This window comes from Sander vitreus, chromosome 16 (assembly GCF_031162955.1).
Source record: "Sander vitreus isolate 19-12246 chromosome 16, sanVit1, whole genome shotgun sequence".
Taxonomy (NCBI): domain Eukaryota; kingdom Metazoa; phylum Chordata; class Actinopteri; order Perciformes; family Percidae; genus Sander; species Sander vitreus.
In genome coordinates, this window is record NC_135870.1 from 5,358,644 (window position 1) to 5,382,205 (window position 23,562).

Genomic DNA, 23,562 nt, shown 5'->3' on the forward strand with positions numbered 1-23,562 from the left:
ATGCTTCTCACCCATCCACTAACATGAATTAGCGTATTGCATGTTTGCTTAACTGCAAACTAACAAAACGAGGCTGTTCGGTAAATATTGAAATTCGTTTCGATTGGCGGCCAGGCTCTCCCTATTGATGAGCTGCACCTAATCCATCGCATTTCCCTGTAAATAGCTTTCTGCATGAGAAAAGGCCCGCGGCCCCTCCTCTGCAGCCCTGGCACGGCCACAGTGTAATGCAGGAGCGTTTTGTCACAAGGCCATTATAAGGCTGTGTAGCATTAGCCCCTTGTTCGGCTACTCCCACTCCCATTGCAGCTATTCACATTCATGTCAGTGACAGCGCCGTGCCATTTAAACGCGTCTTCCCTCGCCTGTTGTACAGGTATCGCCTGGCCTTCATCGTGTTTTGTGGACTTCTAAGTTTAAAGTCCGATCAAAAATGTTGCAGGAAGCTTCTCTGGTGGCACTATCTGATGTTTGTTTCCTCCTAAAGACAGTTATTGTCTGAATGAACCACCATGAAACCTTCAAGCTGGCCTCTGTCTGAAACACCCAGCATCCTCTCGGCCCTGGAATTTCTGTATACGGCGTGTGTGATTCAGGTTCGCTCGAAGGCTACGGCTATAAACGTGTAACCATGACAACTGTGTTCTGATTGGCTCTGCCGGCACGGGAATTAACGAGAGCGTCATCCAATGTGAGCGCAGGGTGCGCGTGGCGCTGGCAAACCCTCGTGATAACGCAGGCACAGTGATGCGAAAGTGGCGGCGTGAGATGAGCCCGGAGGAAATGACTGGACCCAAAACAAAGCATGAGCGAGGGATAAAATATTAGAAATTAACACGTGTGAATTATGATGTTTTAACAGCTGTGCGCGCGAGGAAAACATGTCCGGTTTGTCCATTACGCAGTCCATCAGCTGGCGCGGCTGAAATCTCTCCTCTCTGGATTGTGGATTGTGACAAGTGCCAGGACTGCAAGCAAACAGGAGCAGGACTACAACACTTCCCGGGGATTGTCACTCCGCCGCCTGTGAACGGGAGGTTCCTCCACTTTTCGCCTGACAGCAAACCCTCCCGGAGCCAAGACGTTGTTCCGCGTAGACCCGGGTTGCCCCAGTCCGAGCAGCGCAGTCCGTAGGTCGGCACTCGGCGCCCTGCAGGCCGGAGACATGATGGTCCACTGTGCCGGGTGCGAGCGGCCCATCCTGGACCGGTTCCTCCTCAACGTGCTGGACAGAGCCTGGCACGCCAAGTGCGTCCAGTGCTGCGAGTGCAACTGCAACCTCACCGAGAAGTGCTTCTCCAGGGACGGGAAGCTCTATTGCAAAATGGACTTTTTCAGGTAACGGAGAGTCTGGATTCAGAGCTCTGATTCTTCACAACAATAAGCGTCACAATGTAAGATTAGGTCAAACTTTCCATGGATGCGATATTGATAAAAATGTAGAAATAAATTAAAGACCGTGTAGCCCACAAAGTCAGGCCTTAACTTAAATCCTATGTGCACAAGGGTCAAAATATCGAGTCATAGGTTAAAACTTAAAGCCAGTGTTGTTGTGCTGCAGGGTTCTACAATAAAAAAGTTACCACGCAGAATAAATGTAAAAGTACAACTGATAACTCATTTAAAAAAATTAGAATTTTTATTCGTCTCTAAAATGAAATATTGGTCACAATGTGGCCTTTGAATATGGCCTTTACAATAAAACAACTGCAATGTAATTTCATTGTGCAGCCACGTGTACTCTGTGCTGAACATTACTATCTATTTTCCAGATCAGACAACAGCCATTAGGCTATTAACCGGTGCACAATTCCTAAAAAAGTGTCCCAGGTAATTGAGTGATGAGTGAAGCCTTGTTTGTCCCGTCGCACTCTCTTAGCATCATTTTCATTCGTATATGTGTCAGTTATTTTCTCCCAAATTGTCTAATGACATGTAAGACACATTAGCCTTTTGTCCAGACGGGCTATTATTGGCCTCGCGCGGCCTTGGCCATCATATTACCGCAGGTCCCATCAAGCGGTGGATTTAAATGGCCAGCCATTAGCCAGGCGAAACAGTAATCACCCTAATATGCCCATTTGTTGTGTAAGTAGAGTTGTGCCCTTTCGCTGGGGGGCTTGGCCATGCATGTGAAAGAGAGGAACAGTGGAGCGATACCATTGCAAATGGGGAGACAAGCCTACATTAGTGTTAAAACAATGCTCCACAAAAGGAGTGCTTGCTTTCACCCAGAGGCTTAAAGCGCCCCCCCCCAACGATAGGCCGACTGAAAATCCAGGTAGAGCAGGCCCAAAGTGAGCCTCGAACATCTGCTAAAACTCTCAATAATAACCTCAGGTGATAACTGTTTCTATCACTCAGGTGTGTTTTCTCTCACCTCTTTCCGTCATGATGAATTACAAAACAGTCACCACGTCTTCTTCCCAACCAGGAGTGGAATTCTGCTGAATTCATTTTAGGTTTTATTTGTGTATCAAATTGATGAGTCTTCTTCCTACTCGGTATTTAAGCGGGTGAATATGGATTAAGAGAAGATTTTCACGCTAAAATGCTCCTACTCTGCTTAATCCGGTTATATATACGTGGCTACAATGTGTTGATTGTCACTAATACGTTTTGCGTGGGGTTATTGTCAGAGCACCTCCATCAAAATAATGAGCACGAGTTTTTTTTTTCCACATCCTTTTTAAAGCCTGACTTTTTTTTAATTGAATTTTTTTATTTCCGTTTGAATGGTCTCCACCGCCATTACTAATACTGCCAGTAGAATATAGAGAGAGACAAGTAGACATGCCTTTTGCTTACTTTTACTTAATACTTCACCAAAATGAACTGCTTATATAAGATTATTCTGGCTTTTACTGGGATGGTGAGAAATAAGAAACATTGGGTTTTTAGCCATATTATTCCTCTTCTTCTTATAATTTTTTTATTTTTTTTTATTGTGTGCTGCTATTTGTTGGTATATTATTAGCTTGACAGTAGAATAGTTTGACCATTATTACAATTTGATCTCTGTTATTATTGTAAATGCTCGAATAATGTATTCTTACCAAATTATAATGCTTTAATAACACATTTTATTTATATTTATATTACCACAGATATGCACATTTATATCAGGCCCTTAGCCAGCCTATAGTTAAAGGGGGGGTTCTTTTTTTTTCCCCAAAAAGAGAACCTCTTGGAGTTTTTCCCTCATTTTGTGTTTATTTATGAGGTTGAAATTCTTCATTTTGTGACTTTTTATGCACTAATCTGTTCTGGATTGGCTTCTACAAGCAAGCTTTTGGATGCACCGATAATATGTACTACAATGCTGTCAAATTGCTTTAAAACCATCACAAAAAAACGTATTTAATTCTGGACCTTTGGTAGTGAGTGTCTACGGGATTATAGACATAAAATGTCGATATATATATATATATATATATATATAAAAGAATAATAATGATATTATGTTGTGTTGGCCAAACCAGCTGGCTTTTGTGTTATCATTATGTTTGGGCCTAAACTGAATGTTAATTTGGCTTTTGTTTAAAAACATTTCACATGAATATTTGGTTCCGTGCAGGCGCTTTGGCACTAAATGCGCGGGCTGTCTGCAGGGAATCTCGCCAAACGACCTGGTGCGCAAAGCCCGCAGCAAGGTGTTCCATCTCAACTGCTTCACCTGCATGGTGTGCAACAAGCAGCTGTCCACGGGAGAGGAACTCTATGTCATAGACGAGAACAAGTTCGTGTGCAAAGAAGATTACTCGAGCTCCGGGGCCATTAATGAAGTCAACTTGAACTCAGGTAAACCGACGCGATAATAAACTGTGATAAATGTGTGTGTGTGTGTGTGTGTGTGTGTGTGTGTGTGTGTGTGTGTGTGTGTGTGTGTGTGTGTGTGTGTGATTTTTGTTTCCTGTTCGATACAATAAGCAGAAGCAAAATCATTTTTTTTTTTTATCGCCATGTTGTTGAATATGATATAGCCTAAATGCCTATCTGACTAACCTGCCTTTCAGTGGACAAAACAAAAAGACGAGGGTGGAGGCTTTAAATGTCCTGTAAGATTCTGTTTGTTTTTTTGTTAAACATTTCCATCAGTCCGTAGAGAGCATTTCACAACAACCTTGTCAGATGAATGGCTTCAATATTTACCTCCACAGGACAATGGCTTTCTATTATTGTACGCCAGGATCCGCTGGGGATGAGTATAGGCTAGGCTGTGTTAGTCCGGCCGTGTTTGCCGCTCCTCTCTCCGCAGTCTATTCATCCATCCTGATAGCACGCTCCCTTCTTCTTTACAGGCACATTATGGACATAAGATGTGTTATTTATTTTACATGTCATATGGTCTATGTGTGCAAGTTATTGTGTTGCCTTAAATGAGAAATAGTCAGAGTTACGTTGAATTTGGGCCATTTTTGTAAACACGTCAGACATCAAATCTGCAAATTACAAATAAATACATGAAAAACAAAAAAACAATAGCATAGGCAACATAAAGAAAAGAAACGTGCAGAGAAAGCGTAGGCTACAAATCTAATCCGAGTGAATTTTTCGTCTTCTTTAAAAAAATAAACCCAACATATTTCAGTCAAGTATAACATATTTTGAATGCATATTTCCCTGTATCGCCGCTGTGCATGTCCAGGCCTAATTAACCCCCCCCGACATTTCGGATCGTGACCCTCGTCCTGTTGGTTTTCCCCTCAGTGTCGTCGTGTACAGATAGGAGTTTATCGCCGGATCTGCAGGACCCAATACAGGACGACATAAAGGAGACGGACAATTCCACGTCTTCAGATAAGGAAACGAACAATATTGAGAACGAGGAGCAGAACTCTGGGACCAAACGGCGGGGGCCCCGGACCACCATCAAGGCCAAGCAGCTGGAGACGTTAAAGGCCGCGTTCGTCGCCACGCCGAAACCGACCCGGCACATCCGGGAACAACTGGCCCAGGAAACGGGACTAAACATGCGAGTCATCCAGGTACAGATCAGCTGTTTGTGTGTGTGTATGTGTGTGTGTGTGTGTGTGTGTGTGTGTGTGTGTGTGTGTGGGGGGGGGGGTTGGGGCTCAGTGGGGCTGAACGAGGGAGGGTCTGGAGAGACAAAGACAAATCCGAGAGAAATGACCGGATTATGAATCAGTGACATCACTCGAGATTCTAATTGAAGGCCTCGTCATCTGTTAGAGAAACGTCCAAACATGACGTGTGCTCTGTTAGAAGCAAATACATCCACAGTGACATTTTCCACCACGCATTCTGTATGTGAATGTTTTTTTTGTTACATTTGATGGACATTTCTCAAATAATAAGCAAATAATCGAAACGATTTTTTTAATCTTTTTTTTTTGTCATTTTGCATTTAAATTCGCTTTCTAACAATAGTTGAAGTGCAAAACACAAGCAGTATGCTTCCCCAAAATTAGTTTTATTTCCCCACAATGCTGTGTCTTTTTATTATTTAACATAGACAAAACAAAATTTTTATTTTATTTAATTTTGAACTTTTGGAATTCTTACACTGTTTGATGCTTCTATTTAATGCTTTACTTAAGAGAGAGAGAGAGAGAGAGAGAGAGAGAGAGAGAGAGAGAGAGAGAGAGAGATGGTTTTCAAATGTAATGGTGCTCACTCCACTATTGTTTTTATTCCTGTTATTTGCATCTAATTCCCACTGCTGTATCCATATCTGCAGGCGTTCATTTATGCTCTGAAATTAAGATCTAATAATCCAAATCACTGATGCATGGATATAATAAATCCTATGTTTTATTTTTGTTTTTGTTTTTTTAAGAAAATCATTTGTTTTGTGCAGACGGCGCTTTATTTCAGTAATCAAACGTGTTGCACAGCCATGAATTAGTGAAAGGTGAGTCTTGTTTATGCCAAAGGCGAGAGGAACCCCACACACAAACATGTTCTGCAGAATAACGCGAGCATAACACACCGTTTTGGACCCTTTCTCTGTGTCTGTCTTTTAACACACACACACACACACACACACACACACACACACACACACACACACACACACACACTGGGTGCAGACTGTGTCAGGATGATTAGCACCATCTCTGCCAACTGTGATATGTGGGTTTTTGTGCACTCACTGTAATTATCGCTGATTTCACAGATTTACATACCACCCTCCCCTTTCCCACCACTCTGCTCTACTCACTCACTTCCAGCCTGTTCCCACCGCTTATTAGAGCAGACCAGGGCCTCTCCACCGCCTCATCTATATCATATACTGCATGCCGCTGCGTGCGTGCGTGCATCAACAGAGATCAATCAAACAGTCAATAAATCAATCAGGCCGTCGGGCAGTCCATCCCTCCGCCCGTGATCTCCGCCCCTGTGTTGCTCGGAGCCAAAATGCAGACTCTGTTTCGTCATCTTCCTCCTCCTCGTTCACTGTGCGTTAAATACCATTGCTCTCAACACGGGGAGCCCTGTGAGCCACGCTGCTTCTCCAGCATGTGCATGTAATCCCTAAGCAACGCTCTCTCGAGGGGAGCGAGAGCATTTCCATAAAAATGTACCCTACAGTTAGACGATTGTTCTCAATAAGCAGGTGTCGCCTTTGCCGCTGGAGCACATAGAACAGAGCCTAAGTGGTGTTAGGTGTTTTTGTGTGTGTGTGTTTTTGTTAATCTGCAGCACAGTGGGATTTTGCCTCTGGTGTAGCCTGGCTGGGATGAGCATACATCATTATGCAGTAGTGAAACAAGATGTGTTATGTGCTTATAATGCAGACATTCTTCCATATGGTGTGTAGTGAAATCCTCCTTTGTTCCTCTTCAAAGACAGTTTATCTCACGTTAGCGATAAGGCTTTTTATACTCTAATTTGTGGCTTTGACAGTTTATTTTAACTTGTGCATTAGATTCTGTGTTGGGGTACATTTAAATTGCTTTGCTTTTCATTTTACAACAGGAACATGAAAATTCTGGGTCCAGTTTATTAGTCTTATATTCAGCAATAGATAAGACACTACATTTCAAACAGAGCATTTTTATGCATTCCCTCACTTCTTAAGTTGGTCTTTGGTAATTTGTGCTTTTCAAAGATATATTGTAACATTTATATTATATGAATAAAAGAGTGAATTACTTAAGTGGTGTTAGTTAAATGATCAAACATTATGTAGTTGTGATATTGCACTGGAATATTTGTTATTCTTAAATTTGGTTAGTTTTAGCTTTTTCTGTGAAGTGGAACAGCTTTTAGTTTAACTTTTAACTAGTTGATTTTTTATAGTCATTTGAATGCTGAGATCCAAGAATGTAAACCTCAATTACTGCTAATTGAAATACTCTAAATAATGGTTAAAGAGCTGTCAGATAACTGGGATGATTATTAAAAAAAAAATAATAATGCATTTGAATTGTGGCTCCAACACAAACAACAGTGAGCATGACATTAAACAGATCAGGGAAATTACCTAAAATGATCAGGATCCAAATGAAGTTAATACATAATAATTTGTTGTCAATTCTGTCAGTTATGCTTCATTGCAACAGATTGTGATTAGAGTCTGAGTCTTATACAACAACATGGTTTATAGGTAAAAAAAGAGAGAGTTCTCTGCGCTTGTGCAGACCACAACAATCAGGTGCAACCAAGGCAGGACAAAACAGTGTAAAGTAACAAAATTGCCGGTGCATCGAAACATTAGTCACTGTTATGCACCTTAAAAAATAAAACTATAAAGTAAGAAGACATCTGTGTTGCACCGGCAATTCTGGCAATCTGAAGCAAAAGCTGAAACCCTTTTAACTGGGCTCCTGTCTGTCTGGTTGGATGTAGGTTTGGTTCCAGAACAGAAGATCCAAAGAGCGACGAATGAAGCAGCTGAGTGCTCTGGGGGCCCGGCGGCACGCATTCTTCAGGGGCCCGAGGAGGATGAGGCCCCTGGGAGGCAGGCTGGAGGATCCTGACATTTTAGGACCTGGGGCCTACGGCTACTACGGAGGTATGGAATAAAGGATTCTCTTCTGCCAATACATGCAACTAATAAAAATGAAGTGCACGGCCCTGTTTGTCCTGCATCTTTATGTGTATCCAGTGCCTAAAATGGGACCCAGCAGTACTTAGTACCGACACTTCGGATTTTTGTCCACATGAGTACCCTTACTTCTAATTGTTATTTACAGTATTATTATGCTGATATTTATGGATGCTGTGTGCCTTATTCTTGCTGCTTTAGCACAATAATTTCCCAGTTTAGGATCAATAAAGTTCATCTATCTATCTATCTATCTATCTATCTATCTATCTATGTCAAATCAGACATTCAGGACCCCCATATAGCCCGAATAGAATGATCTTTTGTTTCATAAGTATATTTTCAGACATTGCATTGATGCAACTGTGAGATTGGTAGTCAAATTAAGCTCCTTAGATCGAATAGTCGACTATTCAGCGTCACCACTGCAAGATATACTGTACGTATGATTATAAATATATCACATGCAATGTTGATCTTGTCATGGAACTGCTCAACTAGGGCACTGGCACCTTTTTTTTGGTCCAATCCAGGCAAATGTAATCACAACAATAATCTCTATGCTGGTTTCATTCTCACTTGAAACAAATGTGATATTGTGTAACTTAATTGCAACCTTGATCAACACGGCTGGTAGTTATGGTGTCAGGTTGCAGGAAGATTACATAAAGGTTGTTCTTAACCTACTGCAGATGTCACCTCTGGGTGGTTTGTTTGGACATCGAGGGTCGCATGATTTTCTTTAATCTTTTGTTCAAAGATACAACATACTGTAGGATCAGTCCTTGGTTTGATTCTAACCATGGGGACTATTCAGTCAGCCAGTGCGTATGTTCCGGGAGAATTTCACTCTGGGGAATGAACCGTATACGTAAAGATTGTGAAGGCTCACAATAAGCATTAGCCTGCCTAACTGTCACATAATGCCACTTGGTATACACGTGAGAGCGGAACAGATGTATCCAATCACACCAAAGCATGGTGGGCACTCTTCAGTCAAGCAAATAAGCTCAATAGACACAATTCATCTTGATTTACCTAAAACTTTTTCAGAACAGAGTGTAAACCCTGGATGAATAAAACACATAGAGCTGGAAGGATTAATCAATTAGTTGTCAACTATTCAATTAATCAGCAACTATTTTGATTAATCGGTTTGAGTCGTTTTTTAGGGGGAAAAAAATTCTCTGATTTCAGCTTCTTAAATATGAATATTTTCTAGTTTCTTCTCTCCTCTGTGACAGTAAACTGAATATCTTTGAGTTCTGGACAAAACAAGACATTTGAGGACGTCGTCTTGGACTTTGGGAAACACTGATCCCCAGTTTTCACCATTCTCTGATATTTTACGGACCAAACAACTGATCGACAAAATAATCGACACATTAATCGACAATGAAAATAATTGTTAATTGCAGGCCTAAGCACAACACCAGTATTTATGAGATTCTGCAAAAGAAACGTGTGAGTCGTTTTAATGAAGATGAAAGCCTTCCTTATAGCCATTAAAGATAACAGCATTTGATTAAAAAAAACTCACGTCTTGAAGGTTGTTCTATTTCTGAAGACTTTGCTCATTTCCTCCTTGAAAATAAATCTGCTACGTCTCCAACAAATTACTGTAAGACTTTTTTTCAAGGAAAGTAACACATTAGAAGTAGATTCATTAAAAGTAGTTTTGATAAATTTTTTCAAAGTGAAAAAAACTGAGGCTTTGGAATAATGACTAGCAAATATCTTGACTTAAAGTTAAGATCAAAGATACATATTCAGAAGATATCAACTCCAATCAACAAATAGACTGACATAAAGTTCATATCAAAATGTATTTCTTATACCTTTATGGTCAATTATACCCAGCTGTACCTGTATGAAATTCTTTTGGCTGGCTCCAATGGGGTGAAAACCTGTAGAGGTGAAACTCATTCACTGACCAGGTCATTGCAAATTAAAACAAGTATTTGTAGCACTGACCTGGAACACAGAAAACCTTTAAAAAATGGATGGAATTTTAATTGCACAGAAGAATTTGGGTTTGATTTTGTCAAATAGTTGCTATAGCTATTAAATTGTGAAAGCTTCTTTCGATTGGATGCTGGAGATAAGGTGCGCCTGGTTTGTTGTTTTCCACACGTGAAAATGAATTGCTGATGAAATGATAAGCTGTGTTCTTAACACTGTTAAGTTTTCTTTTCTAATCACGTGTGCTTGAGCACAATGTGATCTCCAGTCGGGTGTCAAGACTCCTTTAAATCAATATTCCTTTAAAACACTTGTCAAGACCACTTGACTAAAAGAAAAAATCTGGATTGTAGGGTGTCTGGATTGTGAAAAAAAAACCCATTAGGAGACAATAGCAGGTGGGCAGCATGTAACAACAGCGTGCTAACACAGCTCCACATTGAGCTGCAGGAATAAATCAGATGCACCTGTCATATATATCAGCAGTTTGTTTTTCATGAACAGGCTGAGAGCCGTGGTTTCTATACAGCTCCTGCACATCTACCTGAATGGCCCAGGCATTGAGTCTACAATAAACTGGAGCCTCCAAGGCTGCCGCGCAGATTGTGGGAGGGGAAAACAGAGGACAAAACCTTCATCCCTCACTCGCATCTCTCTTGCTTTCTTTGCACGCTGCTTTTCACACCCTTTTGTGCCGCAGCAGCAGCACAGGCCAGTCTGCTCGCCTTTATCTGAGCCCGCTGCTTCCTTCTGCTCCTCTGCTGCTGTTTAGAGGGAGGAATGCCTGTGTGTGGTGTGCTGCGTCTGTATGCGTGAGTGTAATTATAGTTTGCAGAGCCAACGCCCCCCCTCCATAAAATCCCCACCCCCATCACACACACACACACACACACACACCGTGCAGGCCACACAAGCCCGTTGTTTATTCTCGAGGTTGGCCAACCTAGCAGGGGCCTGTTTGTGAGATCAAATAATTAGCTTGTTTCCGAAAGTCGTGTCAGCTCTTATTGTTTCTCTTGACGATTTCGAAAAAGAGCCACATGCAGCAGCAAATTAATGCAGTTGTTCTAATTGGGCAACATATTTCTTGATGTGGAACCTGTTAGTTCCCGCTTGTGCCTGTTCAGACTGAAATAGGAGTGAGGGGAACATCTGGTGCGAGTTGAGAAGTGCCAGAGCAACATCTGGGGCAGCGGGATAAAGTCTGCATCGATCTCAGTTCATGGTGGTGTGGAAACAGAATGGATTTAATGTAACTGAGGTAATGTGGAGCAGAGGGGGCAATGGGTTTTGGATGGAGAATATAGAAGCGGAGAGAAGGAAGCAGGAGGCAGGTGGAGGTTTGTAATTATTAGTTAACGGATGCAAACGCTGTGTGAAGTAATTGGCTACATGTGGAGGGGATGGATCCTTTATAAACTGTTCTGACAGGTTTTTTTCCTCATAAACAACTCAAGAGATAGTTTTAGGGAATATCACCGTCAAACTAAACTTTTTTTATTTTTTTTTAAATATATGTATTTAATTTTACGTCATTGTCCCCTTGAGACTGTTGCTGGGTTCAGAGCATCACTGTGCAGTCAGATTGATAATACAGCAGCGATGTGTTTGGAGATATAAGTCTCTGGTTTTTGATTAAAGGAATATTTTGGCTTTCTTGCAGAGAGTTAGATGAGAAGAACGACACCACTCTCGGGCCTGTGTTGAATATGAAGCTGCAGCCAGAAGCCGGTTAGCTTAGCTTAGTATAAAGACTGGAAATGGCAAAACACCAAGCTCAGCTCTGTCCAAAGGTAACAAACTAGCTATTTCTTGGCACATAAACCCCTGTAAAAAAAAACTACAACTTGGTGGTTTTTATACTTCTGTTTTTGTAGAGATTAAACAAATGTAGAATGAGTCCTTGTGCTAAGCTAACTGGCTGCTGGTTGTAGCTTTATATTTAACAGACAAATATGAGATATAACAAGAACATACCGCAGGCATACAGGCTGCTCTGAGAGACTGCAGGAGGAGCTCAGCTGCTGGTTGTTTTGCTTTTGTCCAAATTTATACTGGATGGATCTCAAAGTGGTTTGGCACTCAGGATTGGATTCACATGTGCACTGCTTAGAAACAATAAGGGTTGGTTCACCCAAATTACAAAAAAAGAACAAAGAAATAACAAGTTTCTTACCTGTTGCGTTATATACAGGTTAGTCTCGCTTTGCCAGACCGTCCTCCACAGCACTGTGGAGAAGGGTCTGGCTAGTCCACACAGCATTGTGGGATGGGATGAAAAACGTGCTCTGGTTTATTGGCATTTCTTTAAACCAATCACAATTGTCTTGGGCGGCGCTGAACTCCGTACGGAGCCTCTGCAAAATAGCCTCGGAAGGGAACTTGTTTTGGTGGAACACGTGTACGTTCAAAAGGTTGTTTTAGTCGTGCAACAGAAAACTCAGATTGGACAGATAGTCTAGCTAGCTGTCTGGATTTACCCTGCAGAGATCTGAGGAGCAGTTAACCATAGTCCTCACAAATCCACCGGAGTTTAAAATTCCAACACAAAGAAAGCAGAAGGAAACGGACATCGGCGAAAATACATGCATCCGGCGGAATTTTCTGCTGCACCGTAGCAATCCCGCAAGTGGAACGTTGTAGATATAGACCATCTAAAGGTAGATTCCTACATCCTAGTCCAATTTAAAGCAGGGAAATGAATTATTTGCTGCTGCCAGCATTACAAACAGCTTCTCTGTTATTCTGGATCCACAGTACAACCAGGAAACAATTGTCATCGGAACTACCGAAGAAATAGTCCCTATACAGTATAAACTATTTACAGTTCATTAATTATCCAAAAGGGACATTGTTTGTGAAAATACATGTTCAATGTCTAATTATTCAATGCTGTGAGCACCAGAGATTCCTTTCACTACCGTTGGATTGGGGTGGAGGCAGAAATCATTCAGTTCAGTTCAGTTCAGTCACTTTATTACCCCAGATGGGAAACTTAATTAGCAGTCAGGAGTGCAAGATAAATACAAGATAAGTACAAAGAAACCAAAAGACAACAATACAAAAACAAAAAGTACAAAAATGTTTCCTGTACATACAATATACAGAACACTATTTTACGCAATGCTACAGCAGCAATCTCTAGTTTTTACTAGAGTTTTTTACTCCTATTGCTCTTGAACCTGACTACTCTGAATCTATGGCCTGAGGGGTGTTTTCAATCTCAATCATAGACACACATATCTCAAAACCTGGGCACATAAATACAAAAGTTTCTGCATAGCTAGATATTACTATATGTATGTGACTGAATCATTTTTTTTGTATTTTTAAAAAAAAATATTTTGCAACCCTTTAACCCTTTGTTATGAATCCTGGTTGTAATGGACAGCATTCCGGATCAATTTAGAGACTCAGTAAATTCATAAACAACAAATTATATTATCTTCATGTTAGAGGAATAATATGAATATACATAGAGACCTCAAACATTAGTCGGGGACCCAAACTGTGCCACAACCTCTCAGAGGCGTGAACATGTCAGTCATTGTTAGAGGTTAGGGAGAGATTAATTGTAAATCCGAGTGTGCGCTGGAGATTTCTTTTTGTGAAAGCAAGGAATTTGGTCTGTATTCTGTCATTATTGTGGCAGTTTCTGCTGCAGCGCTTTCATGTCAACGCCACAGAATATTTTAGACAAGAGAAACATCAGTCATGAGTCAAGCTTTGCTCAAATATTTCAAATCTGAAGTTGGCGTTTCAATACATAACAATAATAAATATTTAAATGAGTTATATTACAGACATTCACGTTCCTCAAAGGATGAATCCTACGGACTTTGCTGATCCCCTGAATTTTCATGCGCCATGTACTGTAGGAAAAATGTACAGACTAAAGAAGCCTTCGCTCCTGCTTAGTGCAGTTAGTTTAGTTTAATTTAGTTACACATTATTTAAAAAATAATAAGGCTTTGATGCAAAGCAGTGTAAATTAGAAAAGTGTACAAAATGGGATGAATTACAATAAGATCTTAAAAGTCATTGTTGTGTCATGTGTGTGGATATATGCATGACATCAGTGAACGTAGGTCCCAACAGAGAACTTCCCAATGCTTTGCTGACATGTAAACAGACATAATGTGTTTTTGATAGAGAACTATTTTGTCTTACTGACGATGATTGTGATGCTGCACAATTGTTCTCACTGTAAAGATGAAAGGGTAAACCTGTCACTGCCACGACTGACTCCACTCATGTGGAAAACTATTGATGATCCAACACTGTGTCTGTGGATAGAAACACAGCAGCAAGGTGTGGTTGGAATAGGAAATTCAAAACCGGTGTCCATAGGAGCAATAATGCTGGATTCCGAGCTGAAACGATTACTAAATGTATAATCCTCCAACAATTAATTGGATGCTTTGCTGCTTTTTTTTCTAGTTTATATTGCTGTAAATTGAATATGTTTGGGGTTTGGACTAGAGCTGAGCGATTTTTATGCCAGATATTGCGATTACGATTCGATAAAACATGTCATGGATCATTATAACATCTTGAGACACATCAAAACTGATCTATATTCTTATGCAAGGATGAGAACATAGATATGAATTGCGAGAAAGTAAGTGATTTTCTTTTAGAAAACATGGAACATTGAACAGTCAAACACAGAACATTTATCACAAAAGTTAAAGTTATAATAATAAAAAACAATTCCAATAAAAAAATATCAGTACTTTCCTGTAAACTGAGATGTCTGATACACCTCAGTTCCACAGCAGCATCTACATATTACACCTTCTACCATCATGTTATAAAAAGTAATATAAATAAATGAAAAATCCACTGAAAATAGGACATTTCTGTAAACAATCTGTGATATGTAACATTAATCCAGCATTTATCTTATGAACAAAACAGTAAATATAATAAAAAAAGGAATAAAAAATGTTACACCAAACATTCAACTAAATATTGCATCGATTAATCGCGGTCTTCACGATTAGCTCATCGCATTCTTTCAAATCTCGATTTCGATTTGAAAACGATTAATCGTTCAGCCCTTCAGGACTGTGGGTCGGACAAAACAAGCAATGTCAAGATGTCCCATGGGGCTTTAGGGAAAGTGCGATGGGCATCTTGCACTATTTAATGATGCTGTATAGACCAAACGATTAATCAGTTAATCAAGAAAAACCTTTGTCAGATTAGCTGATAAGGAAAACAATTGTTATCTGCAGCCCCAGTTGAATTGCATGCTGGGAATAATAAGAGCGTGATGTGTGTAGCTCATGTTGCCGGAAGCTACATCCGGACATGACGGAGAGAGATGCAGCGCTGCGGGGAGCCTGGAATCTCATTTTAGAGTTCCTCATCCAAATCGTGAAGTTTCAGCAGGGGAATCCATCGAGGTGCACGCACGGCTGCGAGCTGAATGAGTGAGGGAGATGAATGCAGTGTGTAAAATGCGAGAGAACTGAGGTGGAGAAGTGTAAAGTTGTTTATACACTCAAATGAGGCTGTTGGAGACCGGTTGGTTGGAAATTTGACATGATCAATTTCACCACTTAGGTATAGGGGTGGAGGTGTGTGGAAAGTCGCACACCGCTGTGGGGAACTATGTATATTCAAAGTCTTTGATAGAAAGTCTAACCCCGTGTATTCCCCTGTCTCTTCTCAGAATACCAAGGCGACTATTATGGACCAGGGAGTAACTACGACTTCTTCCCCCACGGCCCTCCATCCTCGCAGGCTCAGTCTCCAGCCGAGTCTCTCTACGTCCTGGGCTCTGGACCTGGAGCCATGGAGGGATCAGGGCACCACCCTTCAGACGACCAAAGGTTCACGGACATGATCTCCCACGCGGAAACCCCCAGTCCGGAGCCGGGCTTACCGAGCTCCCTGCAGCCTGTCCCGGGGGAGGCTTACGGGGGCGGACCCAGTCCTCCTTTCTCCTTGGTTAGTAACTCCAGCTACAGCGCTCCGATGTCCCACCAAGGCCAGGAGATGGGTGAAACCACAGCCTGGTAAAGGACAAACCACAGGGACCATTCCTAGGCTGAATGTCAGCCTAGTTAATTCAGGAGATGAATACAATAAAACACACATTGTGGAGTGAAAAATACAGCTGACATTTTTATGGAGGACTTTTTAAAATCACGGACTGATTTTCACAATTATTGACGAACTGAAAGAAACGGAATCAAGAATGGGACAGGCTGCTGGAAAAAGTAATATTTGCTGCCCAGTAGACACTCCAAAGCATATCCCTTCCTGGATTACTGGACTTGAATTATAAAAAAAATAAATAAAAATTAAAAAAAAGAATTTGCAATTCCACCCAGCAAAAATGCTTCTCACCTTCCCCTTGATATTACCGAAGGTATCTTCTAAAGCTCTACAAGCACATTAGAGAGAAATGCCAACGGGGACATCTTTGGTTCTCTTCATTTCTCACCACATTTGTTTGTTTTTGTTAAAACGTTGCTTTAAAGCATTAGTTTTTTCATTCTGTTCATTGTTAAGTTGCCGCTCTACCCTCAAACTTAAAAAGACAAAGGAACAGGTTTTAATACACGCTTTAATCTTTAATGTTCATATACAAACACGTAGGTGGGAATCGAGACACGATTAGTCAAAGCCGTTGCTTTAAACATTCTTCTCTGTAAGACATGTCAAATCAAAGGCTGCTTCTTCATAGAAACTGTATACACACACACACACACACACACACACACACACACACACACACAACTCTGACATTGGCTTTCTCAAGCATACATCTCAGCTTTGAGTCCCTTAATGCACAAAAAGCATTCTTGACCATAGCTCAAAAGAAGGATGTCTATACTATTATTCAAAACACGGACACAATTATGCAGACACTTGTACTCACTCAAGCGTGCACACACACACATACACACACACACACACACACACACACACACACACACACACACACACACACACACACACACACACACACACACACACACACACAGCCGGCCCTGATAGTTCTGCTCAGCAGACTGCTTCACCTGACCTTCCTTTTGTTACTGTCCCTTTAAAAAAAAACATGTTTTAATGGAAATGATTTTCAAAAGAACATTGAACCCATAATGGAGAATCTACTTCAACAGCTGAGGTCTCCTTTCTCTAAAGAGAGAAAACAAAAGAGGGGGCAGACAACATCTGTGACATTGCCTCTGTCGGCTCTGAAGCACTCATTGCCATCTAGTGGCCTTAAGACACATTGAATTAAAAATGAGCTCAAAGCAGCAAGCAGCGTCCGGCTGTGTGTTTGGGAACATCTTTGTGCCGAAGAGGACAAATTCATGTTGTTTGTTTTCTCTAAATAATGACAATAAATAATTCTGCAGCTTCAAGTTTCATCAGGGCCTCAATTTGAAAAGTCAGCCTTTGTGGAACTACATTAAAAGAAACATAAATATGTTTACCTCTCCTTATAATAAAGCTTCTGAATGGACACGTACCCGGTTAGCTGATATTATTCGCAACAAAACCTCCCGTAACTCTTTCAAATCCATCTCGTCTTTCAGCTCTTGTTTCGTCACACACAACAACGTCTTAAGCTAAACTCATCCAACACTTGTAATGCTGTTTGTCCACAAAAGTTCTCTCTACTTGAAATATTGTTTTGAGATTATTTGCGTTTCCTTTTGGACATTGTATAAGATCTAGAGAGAGTGTGTCTTATTTCTGATGTATTGAGATATTCTTGGATACAAAAGCGTGTGTGTGTGTGTGTGTGTGTGTGTGTGTGTGTGTGTGTGTGCGTGTGTGCTTGAACGCTTGGGGATGTGCGTATGCGTGCTCATGTGCGTGCGTGTGTGTGCATTTAAATGGGCAAGGCTGTATTATTTCTATGTAAATAGCACTGGTAATAAAACCTTCTCTTACAACTTGAAGATTTGGCTTTCTTCTTCAGCTTCATCACACAGTCTATCTTCTGTTTTCTTCTGTTTGTAGGGGTGGGAAGTAACTTAGTACATTTACTAGAACAAGTACTGTGCTCAGGTCCAATCTGTACGTCAGATTTTTTCTATACCTTTACATTTATCTGGCAGCTATATATCTTATTTTTAAGATTTTAAAATCAAAACATAGGCTATAGTAAGCTTATAATATATGATGCATTGTTACAAAATAAACTACCTAACAGTACGTGATTTAATAAGCTCCATCTCAACATTTAAGTGCTGGGTATGGCTCTTATGAAGTATATTATATAACGTCGCTGTCAGGCAGAAACCTTGCATCTCCATATTTCATTTTTTCATAAATCAATGCTATTGGCCACCCTTTAAGTCTGTCTGCGGGTTTTACAAATATTTAAACAATGACGAGATGATTTCACCTGACTTTGAGAAAAATAGCTCAATGAAATTCAAATGAGCCTTTTTTAATTTCCTGAAAAGCAACGGTTTTGGACATACGAGGTTTTCGCTCGACAGTGACAATAAGGAGTTGATGAGTTGTAATTACAGTTATGGCTTTATTCACATTTATTCACTTACTATGGCTTAATGAATGAATTATTGACTGTTACAGTCTGTTGCCAGACTGTGCTAGCCTCCTTTGTAACATTCCACATAATAACGACTGTATTTTCTTTTTATTCTCACAGATAATACTTTAAATCTGCATTATTTGCTATTTATGGCCGCTTGGGGGCAGTGTAACAAGCTAAAAACACAACATTAACTTATTATTGACTTATAAAGATTGTATGGCAAACATGCTAGCAAACAGCTGCTTATTTACACTTCCAGCAGACACAGAACAACATTAGCATTTGGAGTCGTATTAGCGAATGCAATTCACTCAGCTTTTAGCCCTTGTTTACTCCCGTCCAACCCTGAGGGAAATAGCTGGCTCTTTAGCTCCTAAATCTCCATTTTATTCACCAGCTAGCTGCTAACTGTGTGTCTGCCGTTTGGTGCTGTGCAGGTAGCTGATAGTGGGTTTATAATCCAACGTGAACTCATGGTAAGGCGTATAAATAGAACCCCGATTTAAAGGACATTTTGAGAGTCGTGTCAACGCATTTTAAGCTTGCCGTTCTCATTCCCAACTCGTCAGTTTAAACACGTGGTTAACATTGTGAATTCAAACAAAACTACTCAGGTTAAGGAAAAGATCTCAGTTTGGGTTCCAATAAGTCTGTTTGTTTCACATAAACAAAGTTACGTATGTGAGTAAATTAGTGTCCATGTGAAGGGTTAGTCAACGTTGACTTTTAGTATTACACGGGACACGAACAGCCCAACCTCCTCCCTATGCGGACTTTGTTATACGATGTCACAATATAAGTCAGTAGAGACTAAATGGTGTGAAATCACACGCAACATGATATGTTATTCATGCACCATTTGGTGATACCAGCAGAGCCAGAGTTTTTACACTTGAAAACAGCTGACCTGTTCAGTGCAGTGAGACTCAACCAAAACAGCAAAGCTGCAGTCCAGAAACCAAAACAATTAACTAAAAGAACTAAAGATGAGGGGAAGTACAGAGTCTGGTGATAATTTGTTGCTGGAAGTCACTACGTTCACATTACCCACACTCATTTGATTCATAAAAATATTTATTAGAGCACCTTTAAATTACTGTATCCATCTAAAATGTAACATCAGCATAACAAACTCTCTTTCTCTTTAACGCTGCTAACAGAAATGGAATCAGGGCCTTTTCTGAGGCCTGCAGGCACAGAAATTCCCTCCTTGCACGAAACTGACTTCAGACCCTTGCCTTTGGTTGAGCCCTGCCCCTCACTGGGTCCTTCTGACCCCCCCCCCACCTCCTCATCCCCTTAGCCTCCTCTTTATCCCCTCCTCTGGCTCCACATCCCCTCCTCTCGCTCTGGGGCCAGGTGGGCAGACGGTGGCCCAGGTCTGCAGTAATTTTCCCCCTGACTGGTTTTAATGTAAAGGGTAATGTGAGAGGAGACAGGCAGACACTATGTGTGTATATATATTCACACACACACACGCACACACGCACACACACGCACACACACTCACACGCACACTGAGGCGGGTGTGGTCTTTAGCATCTACCAGTCCATTACCAAGAAGCTCTACATCCTCTTTATTTATTTCTTTTTTGCTCCCTCTGTTTACCCTCTAGAGTATTTTCCTCAATTCCGGTTTCTATTTCTGCATCTCCTCAGCTGCATTTTCTCCAGCGGAGCGACACACACACACACACACACACACACACACACACACACACAGAAACATGGGTGCTAGGACTTGAGCACCAGTAAACCTCCACGAAACACCCTCAGTAACCTTCACCTTGCTTTCACCCAGTAGCATCTGGTTATCACTGTCACACACACACACATAAAGGTGCCCACTCACACTTGTGCGGCCTCTGTATCACACGTGCACACACACACACACACACACACACACACACACACACACACACACACACACACACACACACACACACACACACACATACATGCACACACACAACAATCCCATTAACATCAGTACTTTTGTAATGGATGTGTTTGCGGTGCTGCTGTGGGAGAAAGGAGAGACCTGGAGTAGCTGTTATAAATCACTCGCTTGTTCCCCCTCCCCCCTAACACACGCACACACACACACACACACACACACACACACACACACACACACACACACACACACACACACAGGCCCTCTATTGGCATCACTACATGGGGCTCCCATTCACTAACTCTGCAAACACACACTCTCTCACACACACACACACACACACACACACACACACACGCAGTGCATAGACATTTTCTCCCCCTTCTACTCTCCTTACAGCCTGGGGTGGGGAAATCCTATTACCCTATGAAGAGGAGGAACACATCATTAATTACACTCACATACTCCTTTACACACACAAACATATCTATATGCCAGGCTAAATTGCAACACACACTCACTTACAGATCCCAGTTACTCATTCTCACACAAAACTCTTATTTTATGCTGCATCATGCTGCAATATTTTTGTGTATTCCTCTGTCAGCTGCACCTTGGCAGGTGACATTAGAGCTGAGCTAGTTTATCTGATAGCACACACACACACACACACACACACACACACACACACACACACACTTACGCACAGACCTCCGCTTCAGTGAGGAATATGTCAGAATGCGTGAGAAAGCAAAGTTACGATCGCCGAGAGAGATTTCAGGCAACATGGACAGGCAGATCAGGGACTGTCAGAGTGTCACCCTCAGATTTATACCGAGCCTCAACAGCCTTTTCAAGGTTTACTAGATAGATGGATGCCTTAAAGTGATACATGCACACTATAAAATGAAGAGAGGAGGAGTAAGCCATGCATAGCCAGGCTGTCAGGCCGAGTGTTTATGCACCCAGGTGGGCACCTTTAGGATACATTAAGTCATGGCTGTCCAAGCAAAAATAGAACAAGAAATAGAACAAGCGGCTTTACTTCAGTGCCGGGACTACAATGCAGGTTTTAATGATCCTTAAACGATGAGTTGCATCATTTATGCCTATGGAAATTTGAATTGGTCTTCATCTTCTGTCTTTCAGTTGCAATTAAAATAAATAAATTAAAAAACAAAACAGATTAGAGCAATGACCTTTCTACACCTCAAATGTGAGCAAATGCATACTAATACACATGCATCCATTCATATGCAATATGAATGACTACAAATGTACATGCATGTGCACATACATATACACACATGTATGATTCACATTTTAGTATGTTATAGTTAAACATCAACTGGATAAAGAGTGTGATGGGATCCAAAATATCATCTTACATTTATGAATTGTACTTTAAATTTGACTTCCTCTGTTGTTTCATGCAGATGACAAACAAAATGTGTCTGAACATTTCAGGATACACAATAAAATAATTTAATAGTAGCATGATGAAAATATGTAAAAAGATAAATGTCTGGTCGTCACCAGGATGAAAACTGCATACAGTATATGTCAATGGTAAAATCTATCTATTTAAAAGAAATCTTGCTTAAAATGTCTTTCTTTTCATCTTTCACCACTTTTCCTTCATTTTTTCGACACAGTGGAGCGTGTACAACCTGGGAACCTGAAACCAGGAAAAGTGACAGTTTTTGTCTGAAATAAGACAAAAGAGAAAGCAGTGTTTCAGAGCATCATGTGCCAAGCCTCACACTGACACATAGCCACAGCGCCACCAAGTGGATTCAGACTGCCAGTGACTGGCTGACCTCACATACCAGCTGTGTCTGTAACGTTTGGCAACAAGAAGGAGCTTCTAATTTGAACAGACAATAATGAAAGCCAAGATCTCTATTCAGCAGCAATGAAGAGATCCAAGCTGAACTTCAAGGATATTTGAAGTGCCTTTTTTTTTTTTTTAATCCAGTGTAGCCAAATCAATTTTTCTGAACTTGGACATTTTTTAATCAAGGCCAGAGGATGAACAAAGAAGAACAGAAAAAACAAGCTTTTTTTAGTCACTCATGAGAGCCCCGATGCCAAAACATTATGAATGGTTCATTTGAAAGAGCGTCTCAAGAGAATTTGACATTTCTTGGGAGAAAGATAGAGCCTGGGATCTTTTCTTTATTGTTAAATAGGTTATAGATACATGGAGTATTTTGTCTCGATCAGAGAACACAAAGTTTTATCTTTTCAAAAAACAATCCAACTTTTGAGCCATTATTTGGGAGAGAAAGGAGAAAAGAAGAGATTTCACCTGTTGTTACATGGCCTTTAAAGTACAAGTGAGCATGTGGGAACATAATGGAGGGATATTTCTGAATGGGACTATTATCAGCTATGACACCAAGTACAATATTCTTTACAGAAGGTTAGTCAGGTTATTGATTTAAATAACACAATACATGTATAAAATAACTTCACATGATGAAATAAAAAAACAACAACATTACATCCAAACAATATTCCATACCCAAAACAATTATGTTAACACAGATAGAATTACTGAACAACATACCAGTAGTCATGCTTGGTGCGTTTCACGAAGGCCAAGCGAGGCTGAGGAGGAGCGACTAGGTTGAGCCAGGCTGAAGTCATTCAGATAGACAGTAATTTCCTCACAAGACCGCGAGGTCGATCACAGATTTGCTGACGCCAAAATGGAGAATACGCATTGTACATACTTTATACAGAGTGAGCAGCAGCTTCTTGTGGACGTATGATGACGTGAAACACGTATATTTGTATAAAAATAAAAGAAACAGCCGCTGTAATGAAACAGCGAGAGAAAGCGTAGCAGACGATCACGGACCGACCGCGTAAGCAGCCTAAATATATACATTAACTGACCACTGCTCTGAATTGAAACCGTCATAATCATTCCATTCAAGGATTAGGCTACTAATCATTTGCACTAACAGTTGTACTCTTTGCCTTAAAAGTAAGCAGAAGATAATGTTACTCAGGAAATTTACCATGAAGATCAATTTTCTACAACGCTAGAATATGATGCGTAAATATCTCTTTCATTCTGTTCCTCCCTCTCTCTAATGGGCTAAAATATACATTTCCTAAGTCATATTAACTTCCACTGCTCGCTTT

At 40.8% G+C, this 23,562-nt stretch overlaps 1 protein-coding gene and 1 long non-coding RNA gene across 2 annotated transcripts; one reads left to right on the plus strand and one right to left on the minus strand.

Moving 5' to 3' along the window:
- Positions 1 to 740: 740 nt before the first annotated feature.
- lhx5 (LIM homeobox 5) lies at positions 741 to 17,898 on the plus strand. Its single transcript, XM_078272151.1, has 5 exons — positions 741 to 1,338; positions 3,578 to 3,801; positions 4,711 to 4,988; positions 7,816 to 7,981; positions 15,657 to 17,898. The coding sequence occupies exons 1-5, from the start codon at positions 1,166 to 1,168 to the stop codon at positions 16,004 to 16,006; spliced, it is 1,191 nt and encodes a 396-aa protein (XP_078128277.1). The 5' UTR covers positions 741 to 1,165; the 3' UTR covers positions 16,007 to 17,898.
- Positions 13,314 to 23,469, minus strand: LOC144531835 (uncharacterized). Its single transcript, XR_013503259.1, has 2 exons — positions 22,979 to 23,469; positions 13,314 to 16,046 (listed from the first exon to the last, which is right to left on the minus strand). It is a non-coding gene; the product is annotated as an uncharacterized LOC144531835 (long non-coding RNA).
- Positions 23,470 to 23,562: the final 93 nt, after the last annotated feature.

What these genes read in the sequence shown, in the direction of transcription:
- lhx5 (XM_078272151.1), top strand. Translation starts at nt 1,166, where the DNA reads ATGATGGTCCACTGTGCCGGGTGCGAGCGGCCCATCCTGGACCGGTTC. An exon ending in TGAAGTCAACTTGAACTCAG is followed by an intron (nt 3,802 to 4,710) that starts GTAAACCGACGC and finishes TTTTCCCCTCAG; the next exon opens with TGTCGTCGTGTACAGATAGG. An exon ending in GGCCTACGGCTACTACGGAG is followed by an intron (nt 7,982 to 15,656) that starts GTATGGAATAAA and finishes GTCTCTTCTCAG; the next exon opens with AATACCAAGGCGACTATTAT.